We start from the raw sequence: 24,811 nt of genomic DNA, 5'->3' as shown, positions 1-24,811 counted from the left end.
CATCTCCGCGGCCAATGGCGAGAGGCGCAGGCGTCCACGTGGGGCCGGGAAGGGTCCAAGGCTGGCAAAATGTGAATGAGAAAGAAGAGCGCGATTCAAAGGTTCTGCCGGCGCCCGGGAGGGAGCGACGGAGCGCGCCAGACGGAGATCGGGGCACGGGGCTCGCCCAGGAACCCAGGCGGGGGAGCCAGTCCGGCAGCCGCGCCCGCACCAAGCCCAGTCCAGCGAGGGAGCGCCGCCCGGCCGCCGGATCCCCAGCAGCGCGCCGGACTGGAGCAGGGCCCCGCGCCCCGATGCCGCCCGGCCCCGGCCAGGCACAGTCCGCGCTGAGCCTCCTGCGCCGCCGCCGCCGCCGCGGCTCTGCTCGCCCGCCCTCGCCGGCGCCCCGCCGCCCCGTCCAGCTTCCCGCCTGACGCGCCCGCCGGCCCCGCAGCGCCTCTATGAGTGCAGCCTTTCCGCCGTCGCTCATGATGATGCCGCGCCCTCTGGGAAGCAGCACTGCCTTCAGCATAGACTCGCTCATCGGCAGTCCGCCGCAGCCCAGCCCGGGCCACTTCGTCTACACGGGCTACCCCATGTTCATGCCCTACCGGCCCGTGGTGCTTCCGCCGCCGCCCCCGCCGCCCCCGGCCGCGCTGCCCCAGCCGGCGCTGCCGCCCTCGCACGGGCACCACCACGCGCAGATGCCCAGCCTGCCCGCCAGCTTCTGCTCCAGCCTGGCGCAGGGCATGGCGCTCACGTCCACGCTCATGGCCACGCTGCCGGGCACCTTTTCCGCCTCGGCGCAGCACCAGGAGGCGGCCAGGAAGTTCGCCCCGCCGGCGCTCCAGGGCACCTTCGACAAGGCGGACGGCCTGCAGGCCGAGGCCGAAGACGGCAAGGCGTTCCTGGCCAAGGAGGGCTCGCTGCTGGCCTTCTCGGCCTCCGAAGCGGTGCAGGCGTCCCTCGGTGAGTCAAACGGGCCGCGGCGGCGCGGGGAGGGGAAGGGGATTCCGTGGCGCGACCCCCACTCCCCACGCAGGGACGTTGGGCTTGGGTTTGTTGCAGCGGCCACACCAGGTGGTTGTCCTCCAAAGGTTAGCTGGTGATCTCGCCTTCCCCCGGCCAAATTCAATCCACATTTATCCTTTCTGGGGCGGGAATCGGATCAGTTAAACAGCACCCTGTCGCCGAGGTTCCGTTTCGGAGCGTGGCTTTTTGGAAGCTTCCTGAAGTTGAAAGGACACCCTGGGCAGAGTTAGGCCGTCTGGGTGTGGGACAGCCCGGGCGCAGAGGATGGCCGGGTCTTCTTCCAAGGAGACTCGGAGAATTCAGTCGCCGAGTCACACACTGGAAATTGAAGCGGCCCCATTTGTACGGATTGGTTTAAGTGTTTCAGCCTTTCCGTCCCGTTTCTCCAGTTCAGGAAGGGCTGGTGCAGGCCCCGAAATGCTCCCTTCTCGGGCTGCTGCTCAAGCTCTTGGTGGCGTTTTTGCTGCTGCTCTGGCTGCTCCTTTTAAATCACTTCGGAAGCGACCGGGAAGGGGTCTGAGCGGGGTGATGCCGCAGCCTTGTCGAAGGAAAAGCCAAGCATTGAGGCCCAGTAAAGCAAGCACTTCCCTGGCGTGAGTGACTGTTTTCCCAGGAGTTGGAGGGAGAGAGAAGGGCGGGGAGGAAGCGCCCCTCCCCGGGGACGCCCTTGCCCAGCCGTCGAAGGGCCTTGCGAAGAGGGAGGGAGGGAGGGAGCGCCGGCTTGGAGCTGCTTCAAGTTAGTTCCGGCGGCGCCGCCCGCTTCAAAACTAAGCCGCCCTTCTTGGGCTGGGAAAGAGCGGCGTCTCGGCCTGGCAGGCCTAGTCCGACTCCCTTCTTCGCCAAGGGGCCATTTGCAGAGATTGCCGTCGGGCGATGTTGCCCGGCGGCGTTCACCACGACACAGCTGATCTCGGCCTGACACCCAGCGAACCCGCTTGGCGGATGGGGTGCAGCGGCCTGCGCCTCCCCGGGGCTGACGCCGCGGCAGATTCGGGGACCCAACGGAAGGAAAGTTTCTTCCGGAGGCAGGCCGGGGCTTTCTCTCGCTGCCCCCGCTCCCCTCTGCCGTCCTGCAGGCCCGAGGCGGGCGGAGGGGGGCGCGGGAAGGGGCGGCGGGCGGGGAAAGGGAGAGGCGCAAGGAGTAACGCGCGGTGCTCTTTCTGGCTCCCCCGCAGGAACCGTCCGAGGCGCGTCGGGGAAGGAGGACGCTAAGGCGGCGGAGGAGGAGGCCAAGGGCAAGGAAGAGAGCTTCTCCATGGACAGCGACCTCGACTACAGCTCCGACGACAACCTGCCCGGCCCCGCGGCGCACAAGGAGGACGACTCGGGCCACGGGCTGGAGGAGGGCGGCCCCAGCTCGGCCAGCGCCAACAGCACCACGTCGACGGGCAAGAACCGGCGGCGGCGGACGGCCTTCACCAGCGAGCAGCTGCTGGAGCTGGAGAAGGAGTTCCACTGCAAGAAGTACCTGTCGCTGACGGAGCGCTCGCAGATCGCGCACGCGCTCAAGCTCAGCGAGGTGCAGGTCAAGATCTGGTTCCAGAACCGGCGCGCCAAGTGGAAACGGGTGAAAGCCGGCAACGCCAACTCCAAGACCGGGGAGCCCTCGCGGAACCCCAAGATCGTCGTGCCCATCCCCGTCCACGTCAGCAGGTTCGCCATCAGGAGTCAACACCAGCAGCTGGAGCAGGCCAGGCCCTGAGCGAGGGCGGAGGGGAAAGAGAGAGACGGAGAGAGGGAGGGGAAAGGCCACCTTCTTCCTCGGCCCCCTCCCCGCTAAAGTTTGGAGGGAAACAAACACGCAAGCCAACAGACGCGCGCCTCCCCTGCAACTCCGGCCCGGGCTCCGGGGAGAGCCCTCCCTCTGGCTCGCTTTCTCTCGGTCCCTCCACTGCCAAACGGAAGGCGAACTTCCCCGCGAGGCGCAGGCTGTGCCTTGGCGCGGTCGGGTTCCGGAGCGGGAGTCTCGCAAGCCAGGAAAAGACGATTTACCTATTTATTGGACTGCCCGAACTTTGTATATAGAGCGCTGGATCTCGGCTGCGGGATTTTGACTGAGACAGGACCAAAGGAGCGGCGGCGTCAAGTCTTACATTCCAGAACTGCGGACTTTTGGGCGGGGAAGGGAGATGTTCCCCAGCCCCGTTTCTTTCGGGAGAGAAAATAAGACGAAAAGGACCGGTTTAATTTTTGCTGCTGCTGCTGCTTCTTTTCTCCCTCCCTCCTTCCCTCCCCTTCTTTTTTTCTTTTTGGTTGCGGCGGAAGGCTGAGCGAATGAGGCATTCTTCAGGTGGATCCCTGCCCCCCCCCCCATTGATTCCCCTATTTTATTTAAAGTTCTGGCCTTCTCTCGACTTGGTTGCCTCGCCTAAGCCACGTTCCTTTCCTATTTCAAATGCACGACCTTTTTTATTTTTGGTTGTTGTTCTATTGTGTTGCATTAATTTATTTCAAATGTAGTTTACGCTTTTTTCTTAAGTTATGAAAACGAAATGAAACACAGTAATGTTATAAATAAAAACCTGAAAAAAGAAAAGGAAGAAAAAGGGGGAAATGCTCAGAGTGACCCAGCTCTCCTTCCTTCTGCGCGTCTGGCGAGGCTTCTTGGCGCGCGAGGGCCAGCGAGGCGCTTTCCTCGTAGCGGGGAGGAGAGGGCGCCCAGAAAGCTGGAGCTGCCGCCGGATCAGACGCCAGCGGGGAGGTCTCCTCCTCAGGGCAGCCAAAAGCACAGGCGGGGGGGATTAATAACCCGCCTCACTCCAGGGTCGTCGGAAGAACCGGGGGAGGGATTCGTTCCCACTGCAGGGGACGGGTTGGAAGGGTGCCGTGGGCAGGAGGACGCGATATTCCGGCTTCCGTGGAAGGGGGGCACCCGCCCCTTTCAGTTGTCGGGTGAGGGAGCCCTTCCCGCCCCTCCAAATAACTGCAGGCGCGCCTAGCCCAGCTCCGCGCAGCCGTCCGCGGACAGCTCCGCTTTCATTCCGGGCTGCGAGGGGATGGGAAAGGGCTCTGCAGACCCAAATCCAAAGGAATGGGCTGGGGCAGGGTGGGGCGCGGGGGTGGCTGGCTTGCCGGGAAGAAAGGGAGGTGGGCTTGGGGGGAAGAAAGAAGCGGGAGCCAAGCGGGGCGGCCTGCCACCCTCCCCGCTCCGCTCCCACTTGGCCCGCTCCTTCTGTCTACACGAAGGACGGTGCGCTGCTTTCTGCCTCAGCAGATGCGCGGAGAAAGAGGCGCCTCCGTGTTCTGACCAGGCTGCAAAGGGATTCGCCCAAGCTCAGGATCTGCGGCGGGAGGGCAGAGAGGAGCGGGGAAGGCGGGTGTGGAGAAGGCGGTTCGGGTGCGGGGAGAAGCCGGAAGAATTGCCCCGACTCGCCTGCGGAAAAGCGCCTTGGAAACGCGACTGAGGCCCCCTGGTCCACCCGGCGCCAGTCAAGACGCGTGAAAATGAAAGCTGAACGGGGCGAGCGGGCAAAGGAGGCCGAGATGCCAAGCGCCCCTTCCTTCCCGGGACGGAGAGAGCAGCGCAGGGTCCGGCCTGAGCTCGAAGGAGGCCGGTCGCACAGGGACAGAAATCTATCACTTTCACGACATCGTTTTGTAAGGTGTGGGATTTCGTTTGCACAGCCTGGAAATGCGAGTTCTGCTCCCGTAAGATGCTCTTGGCGTGGGAATTTCATCACCATCTTCAAGTTTCCAACTAAGTAGCCAGATCTGCATGTTTTGCATTAACATTTTTTTAAAAAAACGACGCGGTTGTGTTCTGGGTTTCTGACGTGCGATGTCCGAGAGGTCGGGGCTCCCGACTTCCCAGGCGAGCGTCCGCGGCTGAGCTGCGCAGGAATTCGCCTTCAGAGTGAAATAATTTGCTTCTGCCGAGGCAGAGAGGCGAGCTGAAGTCGGCGTTAGTCTTTCCTTGCCGGCGTGTGGAGCGGCTTGGATGGCGGGCGCCGAGGTGCAGCCCTGGAGCGAAAGAGAGCCAGGATCCCAGGCGGCCGAGTCGACACGTGTGCCGTATCTTCACAAGCCCAGCTCTCCATGGATGCGAACTCTGATTACCCAGAAGGAGGCCACTATGTATGGATGCTGCTTCTTTCTGGATAATCAGAGTAATCATGTACACACATATATGCATATACATGCTACACACACCAAGAATAACTTTTAAGTTGGAGGAACGGGCTGTCAAAGCTTTAAAGCCACATAGGGGAAAGGGCAGGGGTCAACTTTTACATTCTAGCCCAAGCACCTGCGTTTTGTGGGGAAAGGAAAGGAAAAGCTACATTCTGGCACACAGACGGGGCAAATGGTCGGATCTTTTCGCCTCTTTTCGCAGCTCTTTGACGCTGAAGCAGCCGCCACCCAAAGACCCGTTTGCCCCGCTGCAAAAGAGCTGCTCGGCCCCCGCCCCCTCCAACACAACGGCGAGGAAATGGGAAGACCAGGGGGTGGTGGGAGAGCGAGCAAGAGGAAGGCGCAAGAGCCCGAGCAGGCGGCAGAGGACCGCCGACTTCTCGCCCCCCCCTCAGACAATAATCTGAAGCGACCGGGCAGAGGCGGGGGGGGGCGCGTGTTGCGCTGCATCCAGGCAGGGTCAGGAAAAGCCCCGGAGTGGGAGCCACCAAGGCAGAGGCAGAAGCCAAGAAGATAAACAAGCGAGGGGGGTTGATAGCTGTCATCATCACCATCCTGGCTTTCATTTGGCTGCCTAATGAGTCAGATCACAGGCAGAGAGAAAAATTGTCAATCGCCCAGGCTCTAATGAATTTTTTTGCAAATTGTAATCAAGCCAGGCCGTCTCAGCTCGCTGATTAATGAGACCCAAGAGGCTTGGCCGGCACCTCAGCTTTTTATTCCATCCCATCCTCCCCGCACTAAATTAACAGCAACTTGTCTGCGCTTCAAATTAACTCTCAATGATTAATTCTGATGGGGGGGCCTGAAGAATAGCTCGCGCTAATAGACACTGGCCTCTGATGCTGTTTGAAATTAATACACTCCCCCCCACCTTGGGCTGCCTGCTTTAATCCAGAGCTGGGCTTTGACATCCCTATATTTGTTGTTACAATAAATTTCACTTACATCTGCACATCAAATCATTACAAAGCCCTCGCGGCCCCGTCCCAGCAAGAACCCCGAGGGCCAAGCTGGAAAAGCGCCGGGGCCGCCCCGCTCTCAGCCAGCAAAGCCAACTCGAGAGCCGCTTCTTTTAACATTTGATTAGAAATACTCGGGTTCGGGTCTTCTTTCTCCCTTTAGAAATAACAAGCAAGCCAGCAACCAAGAACCGTCTTTTTACTCTACAGCTAATTGTTGTGCCATTTAACGCAGCTCTGCGGCAGGAGAACGAATTCGTTTTTAAACCACAAAGAGCGGGATTCCGAATGTTCTATTTCGGGAAAGGGAAAAGGAACGAAATCTCCCTTTTGGGAAAATGAATAAATCAATAAATAAATCTTATTCAGGTTTTTAGGATGCACCGAGAACTGCGGCCCCGGAAGAGAAACTGGATGGCGCTGGGCAGAGGTGCCTCTGGACAAGGGAAGGCGGAGGGCGAGCAAGGACACCATCTCCCCGACCCTGACAGAAAGTAAAGGAAAGTTTGGTCTTCCCAGAAAGAGAGGGCAAAAGCCTGTTTCTCTCTCGCAGCCGGCGCCGGGATGAAGGCTTTGGAGGGGAGCCCGACTCTGCTGCCCTTCAACTGGAGGGCCAGCTGGGGTCTCCTCGAAAGGACCGAGGGAAAGAGGGCTTCCCTCCGCGCCAACCCCGCCCCGGATCAGGCCTCCCCGCTGCGCATCTCTGGGGCGTCCTGGCTGGGGATGCGCACCAGGCTGCGCTCGGACTCCTGCTCTCCGCAGAACAGCCAGGCCTGTTTCTCTCTTCCTTCCCACCCCCGCGGCCCCCCAAGGATCAGAGCCGGACTCTTCCCTCTTGATTCTGTTTGTATTGACTTAATTGGTTTAATTATTTCGGCTGGGACTGGCGAGCCGCAGACAGCGCCGCATCCTTGGAAGCGCCCCTTTGGTGCCCCAGGGACCCCCGCCGGGATCTCTGGGAGGAAAGGCGGCAGGTCCCTCTGGAAAGCTCAGTGAGAGTCTCAAGGGGCCCTTCGTGGCCAGGAAAGCCTGGGTGGGAGTGGGGAAGGCGGCTTTCCTCTCCTTTCACTCTTGCAGGCACCAAACATTAAAAACCATTTAAAAAACGAAATAGCGTTTTCAGCTGAATAAACTGTAAACTGGGCCACCGAAAGACGCACTGCATCTGGCGAACCCTCCCAAGCCGGGCACTGGGAAGTAGGTAAGCTTCCCGGCTCCACAAAGCTCTGTTCCCGCACAGACCTGAAGCCGGAGTCAGCTGCGACGTTTTCACGCGCACTCTCTTTCCCATGGGTAGGCAAGCTAAGGCCCGGGGGCCGGATCCGGCCCAATCGCCTTCTAAATCCGGCCCGGGGACGGTCCGGGAATCAGCGTGTTTTTACAGGAGTAGAATGTGTGCTTCTATTTAAAATGCATCTCTGGGTTATTTGTGGGGCAGAGGAATTCGTTCATATTCCCCCCCCCCCAAGATATAGTCCGGCCCCCCACAAAGTCTGAGGGACAGTGGACCGGCCCCCTGCTGAAAAGGTTTGCTGAGCCCTGCCTCTCCTTAGACAAGAGAAGGGAAGCAACTTCACTTGGGGATCCATGCGAAGAACTGGGGAGGCAAGCAGCATCCTCTTGGCCAGGGGAAGGTCCAAGGCCGAGGACAAGACCCTCCCCCAGCCAGGACGGAGAGCAGGACTGAGCAGACGCCTGGAAGACGAGGGAGGGGACGCGTGTCTGTGGGGGCGGGCGGGTTAGAGATCCGGGCCAACCGACAGCAAGGAGGAGACTTAGACCGAACCCGAATGTTTGCGCTCCTTTAAACGGCAGTTTGGAAATCGGGCGAGTGGAAGCCGCGAAAGCCTTCGCTTCCTACGCCCCTGTGCCACAAAACACGGAGGCAGCGCAATCCTAAACGCATTCGCATCCCCGCGGCTGGCAATCCGCTGCCTCCAGCGCTTTTGCAAGCAGCCAGCTTGTTTGCGCCGATTTCTGCTGGTTTTTAATGCCCGGTTCCAGACTAGATAATCCAAACAGAAATAAAACGTAACCAGTTCAGTGTGTGGAACACAAGCTATCCCCGAGCATCATCCCCTGTTTTCAAAAGGTGTGTGAGAAAGGATAGCTAGAAATGCAGGTGTTTAATTTCCAGTGCGGTAGCCCTGGGAGTCTCTCCCAGCAAAAAAAGTGGTACAGTATAAGCTTTCCTGGACTACACAGAAGTAGAGTCCACTAAAAATACCATAATAAACGGGCTAGTTTTTGTGGTTGCACAAGACTCTTCGAATTTTTATTTTTATTTTTTTGCAGATATACTGTATAATAAATTTCCTGGTTCTCATTATCTAGCAAACTCCACTGAACACCTGAGTAAGAACTTCCCGCTTGCTTGCAGCTTCTGCGAGCTGCTTCGCACGGTAGTCGGGCCTAGGGAGAGAGAAGCTCCCATTTTCTGAAACCTAGCAGTGAAAACCAGCTATTAGATGCATCTCCCATACCAGCAGCCAGCTCTGTAGGTAGCCTAAAATGTGGAGCAACTTTCCTATATGTGCCTTAACAGCAAGCAAAAGCCCTAGCCAGATCAAAAACCCCGCCAGATCAATCTTCATATGCAGCCCTTATGGTGTAAACATGAGAAATATGAGCGGGGTAACTGAACATGAATGCAAATCACACTGTCACAGTAATAAACTACCTGAAACATTGACACACAAAAGCAACACCATATGTATGAAGACAACCTGTATGAATTATAAATTACATCATAAAAATTGATTGCCTATTTTAACTATTCAGAAACACACAGACACACACACACCCCAAACTGCTGTTGACTGTCTTCATGCTCCCCCTAGAAGGTCACCTCAGCCTCCCTGCCTGGAGATGATCTCAGGTATTTTGCAAAGCCAGTGCACATTTTGGCTTCTGCCATGGGCCCATTTTTCATGCAATTGAGGAATTATGATTCAGATTTAAACAGGTACGGTGAATCAAGAATTCTTAACTATATGAAGAATTCTTAACTATATAATACACACACACACACACACACACACACACACCTATCCCCCTGTACTATTTAATTTCATTGGAACGTGTTCATTGGTGTAACCCAGGACAAGCTTTTGAGTGAAACAGATTCCTGTCACTTTTACACATTGAGGACGATTTTATAATGCAATTAATAGCATCACCTAGTCGCTACTGGTTATTAAAAAAAAAAAAAGTTCAGCAGCCGAGAGTGAGTTTCCTCCTGGCTCAACCAACTGGTGATGGCTGCTTCCTATTCGTGCCACATTTCCAAGGTGCAACGGGCTCATTCTGCTCTTCTGTGATTCCATTTCATGAGTGAGCTTACTAAGGTTTCCACCCCACAGCAGCCCAAGGCTGAGAAGGGAGCTCTCCAGACCTGCAAGATCAAGGGTCACTCCACCAGACCATCTTGATAGTCGTGTCGCTTAGGTAGGTTGGAAAAGTTGTCAACCTGTTTGGAGTCTCGTGCTGAAGAATACTGGCTCAGTATGAAAATGGTTGTTATTTAATTCTTCTGTCCAATGAATTACTAGAGCAGCTCACAGAAGCTGCCGCTGTTTACCCTCCCTCCCTTTGAATCTTCTGTTGTTGAAATTTTAGACTGCAAGCTCCTGCGAGGGGAAGGGAGGCTATGCTTTGCTGCTCACATTATTCTGAAATCTTTGCTGCTTATGTTACTCTGTAAGGTACTATCTACAGCAATGGGGCGATGCTTAAGACTACCAGGTGCCTAAGCACTGGGAAGCAACTTTGCTTTAAACTGTTGTAACCCACTTTGGAACCTGCTGGTGAAGGGCAGGTAATACATTTAATACTGCAATAATAATAACAGCAACAATAAATAAAATAAAAATACAACTTTAACACAAACTTTTTACATTTTAATTTTACAGTAACTGATCTAGTTAAAAATAGAACTTTATGTTTTCTATGTCCAAAAGCTCTTATATTTTACAAATCCAAAAAGACATCAGGCTCGATCCAGACAAACTGAATTCCAACTGAAATCAACGGGAATTATGAACATTTTCTCACATTAATTTCAGCTGGGCTGAAGTGCAATGAATGTGTTCTGGATTCAACCCATAATTTACTCATCAATTCTAGAAAAAGTGTTGGCTGGAGCTGACAGGAGCTCTGCGGGGCGAGGAGAAGAGAGAGCAGTCCTTGGGGGGGGGGGGGCGGTTGCGTTTCCCTCTCTCGGGTCGAGTCCTGAAGGTGTCCCTTCACAAAATAAGGTGCCTTTGTTTTCCAAACGGAAAGCAAGTACTCATAAGATGATTCCCACCACCACCATTTTTAATTAAAGAAAATAAAGCAAATGCTACACTCAAAACCTGATTAAAACTTAAATACATGATATTGTCTTCTGATAGTAGTATAGTTATTCAAGGATAGAAGAAGAACTCGCTTGCTCAAACATTTGTTTCCCTTTTATTCAAAGCAGCCTCCTCACTGACATGCCCCCAAGATGGGGTTTATATTCCAAAGTTTCTCAAGTCATCACACTCTTTCAGGGACAACCGTAGCTCTTCAATGCCTCTCCCATGCATTTTTGCATCACCTCGTAAGTTCTCTGTAAAGCACTTAGCATGGCGCAGCCTACAACCCTCTGAGCACCTTCAAAGAACTATGTCCATGGTTTGTCATGCCAGCAGCTAACCCGCAGGACGTGCCACACAAATCCACGCTGCTCCAAAACCAGCTTCCTCGCCCTGCGCCCTTCCACGGAAGAGAGATGTCTTCCTCCCCAACCCGCTCTTTTTCCAGCCCCGTTTGATTTTCCCTCTCGGCAGCCTGCAAGATGGAGGCAGAGCTCTGCCTGCCTCTCCCCACCCCCTCCCGGGAGAATGCTGGCCTTTGAAATGGGGAAATGCTGCAGCCCCATGCAGAAGCCAAGGGGGGGGGGCGGAGAGGAGGGCGAGAGAATGGAGCCTGCCTGCGCCGTGGCTGCTCTTTTTTCCTGCTGCGCGCGGGCCATAGAGAACCCTAATCTATTTATTTCAAGCCACTTCATCCCCTCTCATGCTTTTGTCCTGGCTCCAGCCCCCGGCTTTGTGGTATGGCCGCCAGTCTTTTAAGAAGCCCCTTCCCCTCTCGTTTGGGGTCTCTGTGGCTGCCTGAATTACAATGGATAAAACAAGATTACACTGGCCTGATCCTATTAAATCCTGCCAAGTGATCTGCATTGACCTCTGCTCAGTTCACTCTCCAAACTTTCTTAAAACTTTGCTCCCGTCATTTCTGCATGCAGAGGCAGGAAAATAAACATCACAAAACTGGTCAAAGCCAGCCAAGACAGCAGCTGATAAATTGTTTTTTTAAATGGTTGTGTAATAATATTAAATTCTGTTCTAATAATTTATCCCCGGCCTTCGTTTATTTTTTTCAATTTATTTTTATTGATTTTCCAAATTTATAACAAATACAACACAACACAAAACATATAAAAAGAAAAACAAACAAACACATAAAATTTCTTCCCATTCAAATCCAAATTAATTTCCATTATTAAATGACTTCCTCGGATCCTTCCTAACTGATGTTCATTGAATCTCATTTTAGCAATTTTCCAATATTCACTTTCCAATACAATTAAATAGTTCAGATTACTAACTTCCTTTCTTTTCATCATAATCTCAATCCATAGTATTATACAATTCAACATACTTTAACCCTAAACCAATTTAATACTTGCAAGTATTTCCACTTATGTTATATTATAATATTTAGCTAGTTATTCCTTAAATTTCTTCCAATCTTCTTAATGTTCCTCCTCTTTCTGATCACGGATTATTCCAGTAAGGTCGGCCGGCTCCAAAAAGTCCAGCATCTTTATCTGCCAATCTTCCACTGTTGGTATTTCTTGTGATTTCCAATTTTTGGCTAGTAAAATTCTCGCTGCAGTTATGGCATACAAAAACAGTCTAACGTCTTTTTTGGGCAATTCCATTCCTATTATCCCAAGTAGAAAGGCTTCTGGTTTCTTAATAAATGTATATTTCAACATTTTTTTCAGTTCATTATATATCTTTTCCCAGAAGTCTTTCACCTTTGGACATGTTCACCACATGTGGTAGAAGGTACCTTCTTTTTCTTTACATTTCCAACATAAATTATCACTCATATGATAGATCTTTGCTAATTTTACTGGGGTTAAGTACCATCTATACATCATTTTCATAATATTTTCCTTTAACACCGTACATGCAGTAAACTTAACCCCTTTCTTCCACAACCTTTCCCAGTCTTCCATCATTATATTATGACCAAAATCGCTTGCCCAATCTATCATCACAGATTTCACTTGTTCATCCTTTGTATGCTACTCCAACAATAAATTATACATCTTAGACAGATTTTTGACATTAGTATCTAACAACTCCGTTTCCAGTTTGGTTTTTTCCTTTGCAAAACCATTTTTTAAATCCAACTTAAATAATTCATTGATCTGGTAATATTGAAGCCAATCCACTTTGTCTTTAATTTGATCAAATGATCTTAATTTAAATCCTTCATCATCCTCTAGCGAAAGATCAGAGTATCTCAACCATTTACTTTCCATGTTTAACTTTTTTGGGGGCTTAGCTTCCATTGGTGAGAGCCATCTGGGAGTTTTCCTTTCTAAGAGATCTTTATATCTTATCCAAACATTATATAATGATTTTCTGATTACATGGTTTTTGAAACCTTTATGGGCCTTTATCTTATCTTAAATAAGATAAATATCTTATCTTAAATAAGCATGCCAACCATATACATTGTCAAACCCCTCCAAGTCAAGAACATTAGCATTGTCTAATTGTATCCATTCTTTAACCCAGCAAAGAGCTGCAGCTTGAAAGTATATTTTCACGTCTGGCAGGGAAAATCCCCCTCTTTCTTTTGAATCTGTAAATAATTTATATTTAATGCTGGGTTTCCCCCCCTGCCAGATAAATTTAGACAAAGCTTTCTGCCATTCATTAAAATATTTCACATTATCAATAATTGGTAGGACTTGAAATAAAAACAACATCTTTGGCAATACACTCATCTTAACCACTGATATTTGACCTATTAATGACAATTTTGATGCAGCCTTTATTTGTTTGTTTGTTTCCCTTTTTTTGCTGACTAGCTTATTGGGTAGGATAGAAAGAAAACAGCAGGCAAGTGTGGCTTGGATAATATACCCAATTCTCAGCAGGATTACTCAGAACTGATTCCGTCCATGGAAGTTGTCCTAGCTGCTGATCTCATGTATGAATCTGTGTTTCAAATCTCCCAGTGGGTAGCATAATATGGTTGCTGGCCCAAGTTGCTGGCCCCCCAAAAGCTGCCCCCCCCGAAGTCAAATTCAAAAGAGTAGTAATGTTTGAATTCAGGTAGGCTGTTCAGGTTAAGGAGCTGCGAAAAATGTAATTTTTTCCTTCACTATGACTTTCTTTGTCACAGCTCTGCTCTGATGGGAGCAGCCAGCTGGTGTTGCTCTGCCTTCTGTGTACTTCAAGGAAACCCGGGTCCCTAGACCCTAGTAACTCCTTTTTTTGGGGGGGGGATTTCTCTCTCCACAGCTAAACCTTTCTCATCCCTGTCACTGGAAGTTGCCCTCGTAGCCCCCAGGGTCAATGCCCAAACTGGACTGGATTCTGGATTTTGCTGCTGATTGCTATGAAATGTCTACATGCCACATCTATGGGAAGAGAAGGACTCTCCCCTCTGCTTTCTTTTCTTTAGGCAAACCATATATGTTTACTATAACAACTCAAACTGACATTTCAGAATGTCCACATTTGTTTCCCAGCCCACAGTCATGCACAGAGGGAACATTTGCAAGGGAAGATTAAATAAAACCATAAAACACTTTTGTTTGGCACCGTCTTGGGGATGCATAAATTGAACTCTGTTACAATTTGCAACTTACAAATCTGAATTGCAAACAAAATGGGCAAGTGCCATTTGAGATGAGGAAAACTTGATTTCATTAAGAAGTGCATCATATGTGCAGTCTCATAAGCAATAGCATGGTGTCTTATTTCAGTGTTGCTCAGAAATTTAATTCAGCCTATGTGACCTAACCTGATAATGTGGTATCACCTAATGTGTTTACCACAAGCACACAGGGCAGCCATCACCAACTTGTACTGGGTGGGGCTGATGACACCCAAAACATACGGAGTGTACCAGGCTGGTGAAGGATATGGAAGCTGTGGGAATGTTCAAGGAGGCAGGAGAGGGTATATTCTTTATTAATAGCCTTCCTAACTTGTGCTAGCAAGTTCTATAACTTAGCAGAGTTTTAACGCACAGCAGGTAGCTGGTTGCAAGCTGGTTTAAGCTTTTCAACAGATTCCTGGTAATATCCCTTATTTCCCTCTTAAAAGAATAAACACGCCACAATCTTGTTTAAAGTACATAAAAGTAGTTTACTCACATTCTGTTCACAGTTGGATCCCAGAAGGCATATGTACATATGGGGGGTTAATCCCAGTGACTGCAGACTGGCAGTCACTGCAGTTCACACAACAAAAGGAAGATGGAAAAGAAGGGAGGAGGGCTGTGTGCCTTGTGTTTTTGTTACCTGCACAGGTAAGGTCACACCCACCTCTAGTCACATGCAAAAGGAAGGATGCTCCAGCCCAGGAGGAAACAGGAAGTTTTTGATTGGCTGAACTAAACATCCCCTTGCATGTCCACTCTAGGAAAACAAGGAATGTTGTACTTGACTGCTACTTATGTATCGCATCCCACAGAAGCCTGCTTTCAAGGCAGCAAAATGTTGGCCTTGAGGGAGTTGATCCTTTCCTGAAATTTAAGCCAGAAAAGAGTCCTGTGGCGAGTACACGGCACCCAGAGTTCATGGCCTCAAGGAGCACATAAGAGCACAGTTCTGCTGGGTCTGCCCGATGCCCATCTGGTCCAGCATTCTGTTCTCACAGTGGCTACCCAGGTGCCCATGGGAAGCCTGCAAGCAGGACCTGGGCGCAAGAACACTCTCCCCACTATGGTTTCCATTAACTAATATTCAGAGACCTACTGCCTCAGACAGTAGTGGTGGGGCAGAGCCATCATTTGTTGTAGCTACTGATGTACATCTAACCCTCCTTTAAGGTCATGCAAGTTGCTGGTCATCACTACCAACCTGTGGGAATGAGTTCTATAGTTTAACTATACACTGGATGAAGAAATACTTTCATTGATCTGTCCTGAATCTTCTGAAATTCAGTTTCATTAGATGGTGCTGAGGTTCTTGTATCATGAGAAAGGGTGAAAAGACATTTAGTGCAGAGAGGGGATAATAATAATAATAATAATAATAATAATAATAATAATAATAATAACAACAACAACAACAACAACAACAACAACAACAACAATAACAACTTCTTCATGGGATACATCCCACCTGCCCAGCCCTAAACAACCCCATGGAGATGCTGTTAGCGACTTGGACCAATTTCCTCTCTTGCTCTTGGACCATTTCCCCCCACCCTTCAAATGATGCCCTAATATTCTGTGTCCTTGCTTTCAACCACAGAATAAACTCATCGTCAAGATGTGTGAGTCTAACTTCAAGTTTCTTTATATCCTCCCCGCCCCCCATCTCCAGAAAAAAGATTCAGCTAAACACCAGGAAATTGTTGGGATTTACTTGTGAGTAGAAGGCAGGCACCTGAGCAGGGATGAAATAACCTTTTCCCCCCAATGGCACAGCAGGCACGGAAACCCCTTCTCCCTCCCTCCCTTGCTGGAGAGTTCTCAAGCTCTGTCCCTCCTCCCACAGTTGTGGCCCCTTGTTAACCTCCCCCAGTTACTTTCTTGTTAAGGCAAGGGCAGCCATTGGGGAACTTCATCTTCATGGAGGCAGGGTAGTCAGGGACAGAAAGGAAGGCAGACTACCCGCTGATGTGCCAAAAATGGAGAGTGTAGCTGGAGGAGGGATAGAAGGAATCTGGGACGTGATTCAAGAGGGAGGGACAGAGAGAGAGAGAGAGAGAGAGAGAGAGAGAGAGAGAGAGAGAGAGAGAAGGAGGGTCCCTGCAGCTCCCTTGACTGATCATCACGTCACCTCAGGGTGCTGCAGCACATGGGCTGACAAGAACTGATCTAATGTATTATCTGGTAGCCATCATGAAATTATGAGATTCCAAGTCACTCATTGTTGGGTACATGATTCTACCCTGCTAAATAAATAGAAAGGGAGAAATGTGAGAAGTTAGACAACTGGAGTAAATGAGTTGGGGCAGGGCAGATGAAAGGGGATGCATGTTCCTCTCAATGGCTCCCAACCACCATTATTATCTGCCTACCTTTCTCTTTTTCAGTACATAAAAGGCTGTAACATGCTTAAGCGCAGCCAATTGTTCCATGAGTCTAATGAATGCATGGATACTGACAGGAACACTAGGGGTGGGAGGTGGGGAGATGTTTCTATTTTATCTCCCCCCCCCCCCACATTCATATCCTAAAAGAAACAAGTTTAATTCCAGCTAAGGGGTTTGATACTGCTGAACTGATCTACTTGCCCAGGGGCCACTTCCTTGATACCATGGCCAAGGGAGTTTAATTCCCCATTTGTTGCTCATAAAGCTTGGAATTCAGACTAAAGATAACCTCTAACTGCAGTCGGTGGTCTGGGCCTGGATAGCCCAGCCTCTCTGTGACTGTGAGAGCATCTCTCAAAGCACCATTCCTCGGCCAATATGGGCCCAAAGTGGCCTGGGAAAAGCAATTCAGTCAATATCACCAGGAGAGGATGGCCAAGCAGAAAGACACAAGACTGAGAATGAAGACGCATCAGGTGGAGGAAGGTTCAACGGCACTCAGTCATACTGACAGACCCTTGTCTGGTGAACAGACAACAAATTAGACAGGGGAGAAATGTACAGTATTCATGTTTGAAGGTAGATTTATGAACTAAAGGATTTCCCACATGATAACCAAAAGCTTGTTTTGTGTGATACCCCAACCGGGGGACTTGTCAGTGAAAATGATGCAACAGCTTATTCTCATGTAAAATAATATTTTGCTACTGGTAAGTCACTTACAGGACTTGTCAGGAAAGGTAAGAAATAGGCTTGTTACAGATGAGGGAATTGTGTTCCTGACCTGAAGAATTCTGCCTAAATTTGCATTCCCATACAAAGTTGTGCGCTTGGGCATGGGAGAGAGACCCTGTGGAGCCTCCAGAGAGGGAGTTTGATCAACTTGGAAAACGGAGGGCCAAAAGAAACGCTTCACAAATTGGCATGGCTACATAGAGGGATGTGAAGGCCGAACCCCGTAGACAGCAGTATTTTTAAGTGCAGCCATTGCAACTGAGCATTATGTACTTTTGAACAAACACCAGTTCTTTAAACAAACAAAAAGGTGATGAACTCTCTTTAGTTCCACAAAATTTCTAGTAAGTTTCATGGTTCAACATTTGCAGTGCAGTGATAAGTTACTACGAGAGAAGGATAGCAGCATAGCTCCTGAAGAGAAATTGTTAATCTGAAATTTATAAAGGACTTTCCCTAATGAATAATAGTTGAGATCAATCCATCTTCCTGTCTCATTTTGCAGAGTAACATTTGTAAAGTAAGGTGATCTCAATTAGTCCCTCTAATCACTCTCCCCTTTCAGGAAGAAGACTACAGAGGTTTCCTAGCAAGCTGGCTAAACAACAAGTACGCCTTCAAACATATTTCTTCTTCTTTTTGTGTTGGTGGTGGTAAGAAGTCTGGCCTGCCTAGATTAGTGACTGGTTCGTTCCCCCCGCATTTCAAATGTGCATTGCCATCCACTACCGCAATCTCCCAACACACTGCAGTTTGCAGCTGCCTCATTAAAATGAGCACATTCCAAAGACTTGTGCATTCTTTGCCCGGAGCACGGAGTTCATTCTGGCTTTTGATGAATCAGTCACAGAACTGATCCCATGTTGTAGAAATTAGAGAAATAATACAATTAAAAGCTGAAATGAGTGTGCAAAGGACCGAGCAAGACAGTGACGGTTGTGTTGCACTTTTTCCCACCATAGGACAGGCTGTGAGGCATCCTTCGTATTATTTACGCATGGATATGGCTGTCACCACCCACATTATGTATGCAAATTTAGGTCTTGGCATGAATTAAATGGTTAGTCACTGGGTTGCTTTGTAGGATGACCCTTGCCAGTCTGGGTTTTGTCCTAGTTTTGGGATGAAATCTGTCTTCGTTGCTGTGCTGGATGAACTTTATTGGGAGAGGAACAGCAGGACTACATCCCTGTTACGCAACTCTGGTGGTGCCGGCCTGGCCATGAGGCAGACTGAAGTAGCCTCCTCAGGTGGCGGAATCCCATGGGGCTGAGCCCCCTGTGGGAGCCCTGCCCACTCTTGCTGCCAGTGGGGTCATATGGCAGGGGCTGTGCTATCCCAGTAAGAGATGTTTTGGAGGGAGGGTGGCAATGGCAGGGGCAGCCCCCTCCTCAGGCGGCAAAACAGGGTGGGCCTGTCCCCGGACTAGATTGACTGGGGGGTTGGTGGCACTGTTCTTCAGTGGTTCTGCTCCTAACTGCAGGGCCAGTTCCAGACAGTAGCACTATTGGACCCCAGGCAGTTATGACATGGGTTGCCCAATGGCACTATTTTGTCCCCAGTGCTATTTAGCATCTATATGAAGCCACTGAGAGGCCGTTATTAGGCGATTTTCAGTATGACTTCTTCAGTGTGCTGATCACTCACCAATATTTTTTCTGAATCAGTGGAAGTCCTGAGCCTGGATGCAGTCCTGCCTGGATGCAGTGTTGGGCTAGATGGGGCTGGTAAACTGAGTCTGAAGCTTGGTAAGTAAGAAGTCCAGTGGGTGGGTGGCTTGCAGGTCGAGGAAACTGACCATTGGCCTGTTCCACCTGGACAGGGTTGCACTCCCTTTGAAGCAGCAGGTGGGAACTTACTCATCTTTATCACTTAAGAGAGTCAAGTGACTTCGTTGGTTAGGACCAGCATCTACGAGCTTTGGTGTCAAGGAGCTGTCAAGTGAACCCAGGTCGTCCACAGGGCAGGAAAGTATGGGAGGCCTGGAATGCATTTAGCTTTTTATTAGCAGAAAAACAACAACACAGCAGTGTTTTCTGGCTCCAGCTGAGACGCTGCTGAAACTGACTACTGGCCTCGTCCTTCTCCCTGTAGCCTCTCACTCTGGATCCCTCCCAAGTAGACAAAGACTGTGTCAAGGACTCCTCCTCTGGTCCTGTCTGGCCCTCTGCTCAGCAATTGCAGGATCTCCTTGACTGGGGTGTCAGAGGGGGAGGAGAGGCAGAAAGGCTGGAACTGTCCTGCTGCTGGGGAGCAAGGGCAACCTCTGACTCCTCTCTGTCTGAGTATGTGCTCACACTGTGACTCTCTGCCTCTAACCCTGTCCTGAAAGGGCCTCCTTCTCCTGATCGCTCAAATGCCATAGCACCTCCCAGCTCATCCCTTCCCCAGACTGCTCCTCAGTGTCCCATCACCAGGATCTAAATTGTCATCTTCTGTGCCCTCCCTGGGGGCTCTTGGGTGGGGGGCTGCCACCATGCTTCCTCATCCAGCCAGTCCCTGACACCTGCCTCGTATGCTGGTGGAGATCTGCCCACAGTGATCTATACATTGGTAATCTCAGTACTTGATCATTGCAAGTTTCGCAGCTGGGCTGCCTTTGAGGATGGCCTGCAAACTGCAGTTGGTGCAAAATGCTGTTGTGAGGTTTCTGTCTGGAGCTGACCATTGTCAACATGCTTTGTTGAAGCAGCGGCACTGGTACTTCCAGGCCAGGTTCAAATCCTTTTTAAACCTTCACCCAGGTGACTGTGTTAATAATCCCAATGGCAACTTGGGCACATCTAAGAAAATATCCATACCTATTTAAGAAACTGTGCATTGAGGAATAAGTTTAAAGTGTTTTATTAAGAGGGTATGAGAAAACTTGACTGCAAGACTAAGAAACCCAGACTTGGCCTAAAAGGCCACAACAGATGCTTGCTTCTGGTCAATCAACAAGTAGACCATGGCTGGCAGCTGGATTTCCATGTTCTTTTATGCATTGCATCTCCTCAGTGTGAACGGATCACCCTCTTTCCTAACAATGTTGCCACTAGAATATCATATGATCAGGAATGATTAGTTAAAATATAAAAATAAAACAATCATTTCAGCATTTAGAATGATTCTCAAGGGAATGCTAGGAAACGACCAGAAAGAGAAAGCAGTGAGCAGTGGAAGGAAGGAAAAGAAGAGGGAGGTGTTGGAGGAACACCACATATTCATGAAAGGAGGAACATACCTTCACTGAAACTGGGAATAGTGTGTCAGTGTAACCTCCCACACTGGATTGTCATGAGGATAACATGGAAGGGGAGGGAGGTCTGTGTCTGTGTGTGTTGGATAAAAATACATTTCTGGCAGAGATCAAAGTACTGATTTTCATAGGTGTAGCCAGGATTTTTGTTAGGGGGTAGGTTCCAGTGAGATATCGCGAGAGCCTTGCAAAATCTCACAGGCTCTGCATGAGATCTTACTGCTGTCGCTTCTCCTCACGTCCACCCCCCTATCCCTTCTGCCACAGAAGCCAGGAGAAGTGGCGGAAGCATTGGCTTCCAGGTTCCAACAAGATATGGCTAGAACCCGGAAGCCACCACCCCTTCTTCCATCGCAGCTGCACAACCTTGGTCAGTGAGGTTTCAGTGGGGGACAGCAGTACCTTACTGTTTCGCCTCAGGTGGCAAAATGGGATGGGCTGCCCATGGTTTGGTTCATTCATACTTAACAATCTGTCCAAGGAATTTCTGCTGTGAAATCCTCTTCTTATGCTCCTAGTAAAGAGAATAACTAAAATGTGAATAATTTTGTTTCATTTCAGTTTTGTTTCAAACCCCAAATCCCGAAATTATAATTCTGATACAAGTTATCTCAAGTTCTTTTTTAATCACTATCTAGCCTCTAGATCAGGACCGTATTTCTTGTATGGTCAAACTGTTGGCTTACAGACATTTAAACAGATTCACAATAATATTCTATAACACATTATCATCCTGTGTAAAAGTACTGTATCAATCCTATTCAATGCCCTCAACCAGGGGTGGCCAAAGTGGTTCCCTCCAGAGACTACAACTTGCAACAACCCCCACCCATTGGGCATGCTGGCTGGAGCTGATGTGAGGAGTCCCAAACATTTGGAGGACACCACAGTATATCAAATAATTGCTCTGGACCTAGGAACCAATCTTGGCTGCACCAACTTAAAAAAGGCTGCTCTAAGGGTCACATTCTTATCAGTATCTCTAAATTTAAACTTTACTGGATTGAACTTTGGCCAACTGGTCACTTGGTCAAGGGCCTCAAAAGTTTCTCTCTCAGGGATCTATACAAGGAGGAGGTGGGACTTCTTCAGCAAAGCCATGCTGTCAGTCATCAGCAGGTAATGTTCTTAGCACCATTTGGTGCATGTTTGCTGGTTGTCAAAAGGCGTGAGGGTGGCTGAGTCAAGAGCTCTGCTTTCACTTCATTCTCTGGAGCTGGGCATGTTTAGCCTGGAGAAGAGGAGGTTAAGGGGTTATATGATAGCCATGTTCAAATATATAAAAGGATGTCACATAGAGGAGGGAGAAAGGTTGTTTTCTGCTGCTCCAGAGAAGCGGACACGGAGCAATGGATCCAAACTACAAGAAAGAAGATTCCACCTAAACATTAGGAAGAACTTCCTGACAGTAAGAGCTGTTTGACAGTGGAATTTGCTGCCAAGGAGTGTGGTGGAGTCTCCTACTTTGGAGGTCTTTAAGCAGAGGCTTGACAACCATATGTCAGGAGTGCTCTGATGGTGTTTCCTGCTTGGCAGGGGGTTGGACTCGATGGCCCTTGTGGTCTCTTCCAGCTCTATGATTCTATGATTCTATGACTCTACCTTCACCAGAGGGTCCAGGTCTGTGGTCCACCCTTGCAAACTTTGCCATGACACCCTGGGAACCAGTGTGCTTGTTCCTCTTCCATGCCTTTTCTATTTTTTAAAACAGTGGTTAGACTGTATATTTGGCCTAATAAACACAATGTTTAAATGGCAACACCATGAACTGTGAATCCCTCCTGGGAGAGAACTTCACCTCCAGTGTGATTTCCTTGGTCATCGTAACTTTTATTTTGGGCTACAAGAACACAATGACTGCACTGCTGCTACTGCTCACCCCAGATCCCATTTCATTTCAGTCTCCTTTGGGTCCCTTCTGACTCTACAATTCTGTGATTCTATATGCTGGCAGTGAGGGATGGATCAATGGTGACAGGACTTTCACATGCTACACATCACAGATAGATGCATTCAGCATGGGGGCTTAAACTTTAGGGGTGCGTTGCACACTTCAAAACTACTAGCTTATACACACACTAAGTAGAAGAATTGAAGAACTGCCACCCAACCCCACCCCACCCACCACCCCCTCCCCTCTTTCCCCTTTTTCTTCCTAACATTGTATACAACACTAATGTCTCACAACAAATTAAACTGTAAAAAAACGTAGCTTGGAAAAAATAGACAATGCATGTATTTTTGTAAATTAAGAAATATTTAATAAAAATATATATTTTAAAAAAACTACTAGCTTATTTTCTCACATTTTACTTCACTAGCTAATTTTCACTTCACCAGCTAGATCTCTGTTATTAGATTATTGAGTATCATATCCAAAGAAAAAAAGACATTTTCTGGATCCCCGAGTCTAACTTCATTAGTCCAGTATTACTCCCTCCTCCCACCAAAAAAAAAAAACCCTGGCCTTGAAAATACAATGATGTGGAAATTTGAGGAGAGGGTTGTTTGTTTAAAAACATAATTTAATTCAGTAATATTAACCAGATGTTGCAGTACTAGAACTCCAATAATCCCTGACCATTGGTCATGCTGGATGGTGATGGTGGGTGATGAAGTTCAACAACATTTGGTGGGCCACAGGTTCCCACTATAACAGTTGGGAAGACAGTAATCTTCAGGTGCCACATTGCAGACAACAGCAGAATGACGGTCAATGAAGCTATAGTGGTACCTCTGGTTACGTACTTAATTCGTTCCGGAGGTCCATTCTTAACCTGAAACTGTTCTTAACCTAAAGCACCACTTTAGCTAATGGGGCCTCCTGCTGCTGCCACGCGATTTCTGTTCTCACCCTGAAGCAAAGTTCTTAACCCGAGGTATTATTTCTGGATTAGCAGAGTCTGTAACCTGAAGCGTATGTAACCTGAAGCGTTTGTAACCCGAGGTACCACTGTATTCATAATCTGTGCAGCAAATTGATCAGTGTGAGTGAAACAAATTATTTTTCTTTAAACCAATGAGCAAGATTTTATGCTCCTCCTCCAAGCATTAAGAATCAGGCTATGCAGTGTATTCTGATCCCTTTGCACAGAGCCCGTCCTCCCTTTAATAGGTGTCAGATGAAAAACGACAAAAGGTGAATGGTGAAACCAGATGGGCGTAAGTGAAGGGCTCTGAATGGGAGTCAATACTAGTAGATTCCAGGAAAGACCAGACCTTTGGCCACTCAACTAGGGAAGAGACTTACCAAGAGCTCCCCTTCAGTGCCCTGCCCTGATTTGCTCTTTTGTGGGTCTGGTCAAAACATAGAGAGGCACTGCACAGCACAGCCAAGAGTTGGGTCTCTAAAAGTAATTGCTATCTCACCCTAAAAACAAGGGGCTCTTCTATTTCCAATAGCAGCACTGCTTCCATTTGTCTTCGCTTCTTTCTTTCTTTTGACTCTGCTGCCTTGTAGCATACATTTTCTTTTCTTCCTGGGGATCTGTGAGTGCCACCAGCTGAGAATGTTTGCAAGGGTATGTGGAGGTGGGATTTGGGGCAGGAGAGAGCTGTTGAAATGAAAGGCATCTCTCAATCTGCTTTACCAGCCCTCAGTAAACAGCCTTTAGAGAGTTTGCAACAAAGGGAGAGGAGAGTGAGGAAGCACAACCTGTATCTCTCACCCAGATCTGTCACACAGAGATTACAAATCTTTCTACTGCACTGAAATGAGCACTTGATCGGGTCAACTCCAAAGGATATTCCTTCCTTTCCTTTAACTTAGCCAAATCAGGATGATGGAAAATGGGTTTCCGTATGAGGATACGAAAGAGAGAATAACAGTAAGAACAACAATGTATAAAATATATCAACTAGGCAGGGTGTAAGAATAATAAAAAGATGCAGACCCTGCTGTCGGGTTCACAATCTAGTTAAAGAGAGGAATTAAAGTGCTTATAACTTCACTTTTCCTGAAACCTGCAGGGGAAGATGTTTCAGGTTAAAATTGAAGGAGAAAGTCTGGGTGCATGAAGCTTAAATTTGTCAGCAAGTGCGTGAGGTGAGAATGTGGAAAATGTTGACTGCTTACATGGCATGGGCATTAAGGAGGCGCCTTACCTTACAATTTCTATGATTTTTGACCTAGAGTGAATGTGCAAGCATTTTAGTGACCGTTTTCTGATCTTCCCTATTTTTTAAAAAAGGAAATTGGTCAAATTACATGCTCATTCACCACAGCCCTATAATGTGCAGTGCATTTTAAAGTGATGAAAAGGGGACTTCACATATATGATCTCAATAATTTTTAAAGCAGTAACATTCAATTTAATATTAGCTACAATTTGTTGATAATCTTGTCCATATACTGACTGTGGAGTCAACTAATAGGTATTACAATATATATGTTAATGGAAAAAAATGAA

At 48.8% G+C, this 24,811-nt stretch overlaps 1 protein-coding gene and 1 long non-coding RNA gene across 2 annotated transcripts; both read left to right on the top strand.

Moving 5' to 3' along the window:
- The first annotated feature begins 415 nt into the window (after positions 1-415).
- On the top strand, positions 416-2,838 carry GBX2 (gastrulation brain homeobox 2). The gene is made up of 2 exons (XM_083474834.1): positions 416-948; positions 2,187-2,838. Exons 1-2 carry the CDS (start codon positions 441-443, stop codon positions 2,711-2,713), a joined length of 1,035 nt encoding a protein of 344 aa, XP_083330960.1. The 5' UTR covers positions 416-440; the 3' UTR covers positions 2,714-2,838.
- A 5,089-nt stretch (positions 2,839-7,927) lies between these two features.
- Positions 7,928-17,932, top strand: LOC310693882. The gene is made up of 3 exons (XR_014519405.1): positions 7,928-8,196; positions 8,439-8,601; positions 17,730-17,932. It is a non-coding gene; the product is annotated as an uncharacterized lncRNA (long non-coding RNA).
- The last annotated feature ends 6,879 nt before the right edge of the window (positions 17,933-24,811 follow it).

Source organism: Podarcis liolepis (assembly GCF_965112155.1).
Source record: "Podarcis liolepis genome assembly, chromosome: 1".
In the NCBI taxonomy this organism is placed as follows: domain Eukaryota; kingdom Metazoa; phylum Chordata; class Lepidosauria; order Squamata; family Lacertidae; genus Podarcis; species Podarcis liolepis.
Note: the sequence above shows the minus strand (reverse complement) of the source record. Positions and strands in the feature narration are given on the sequence as shown.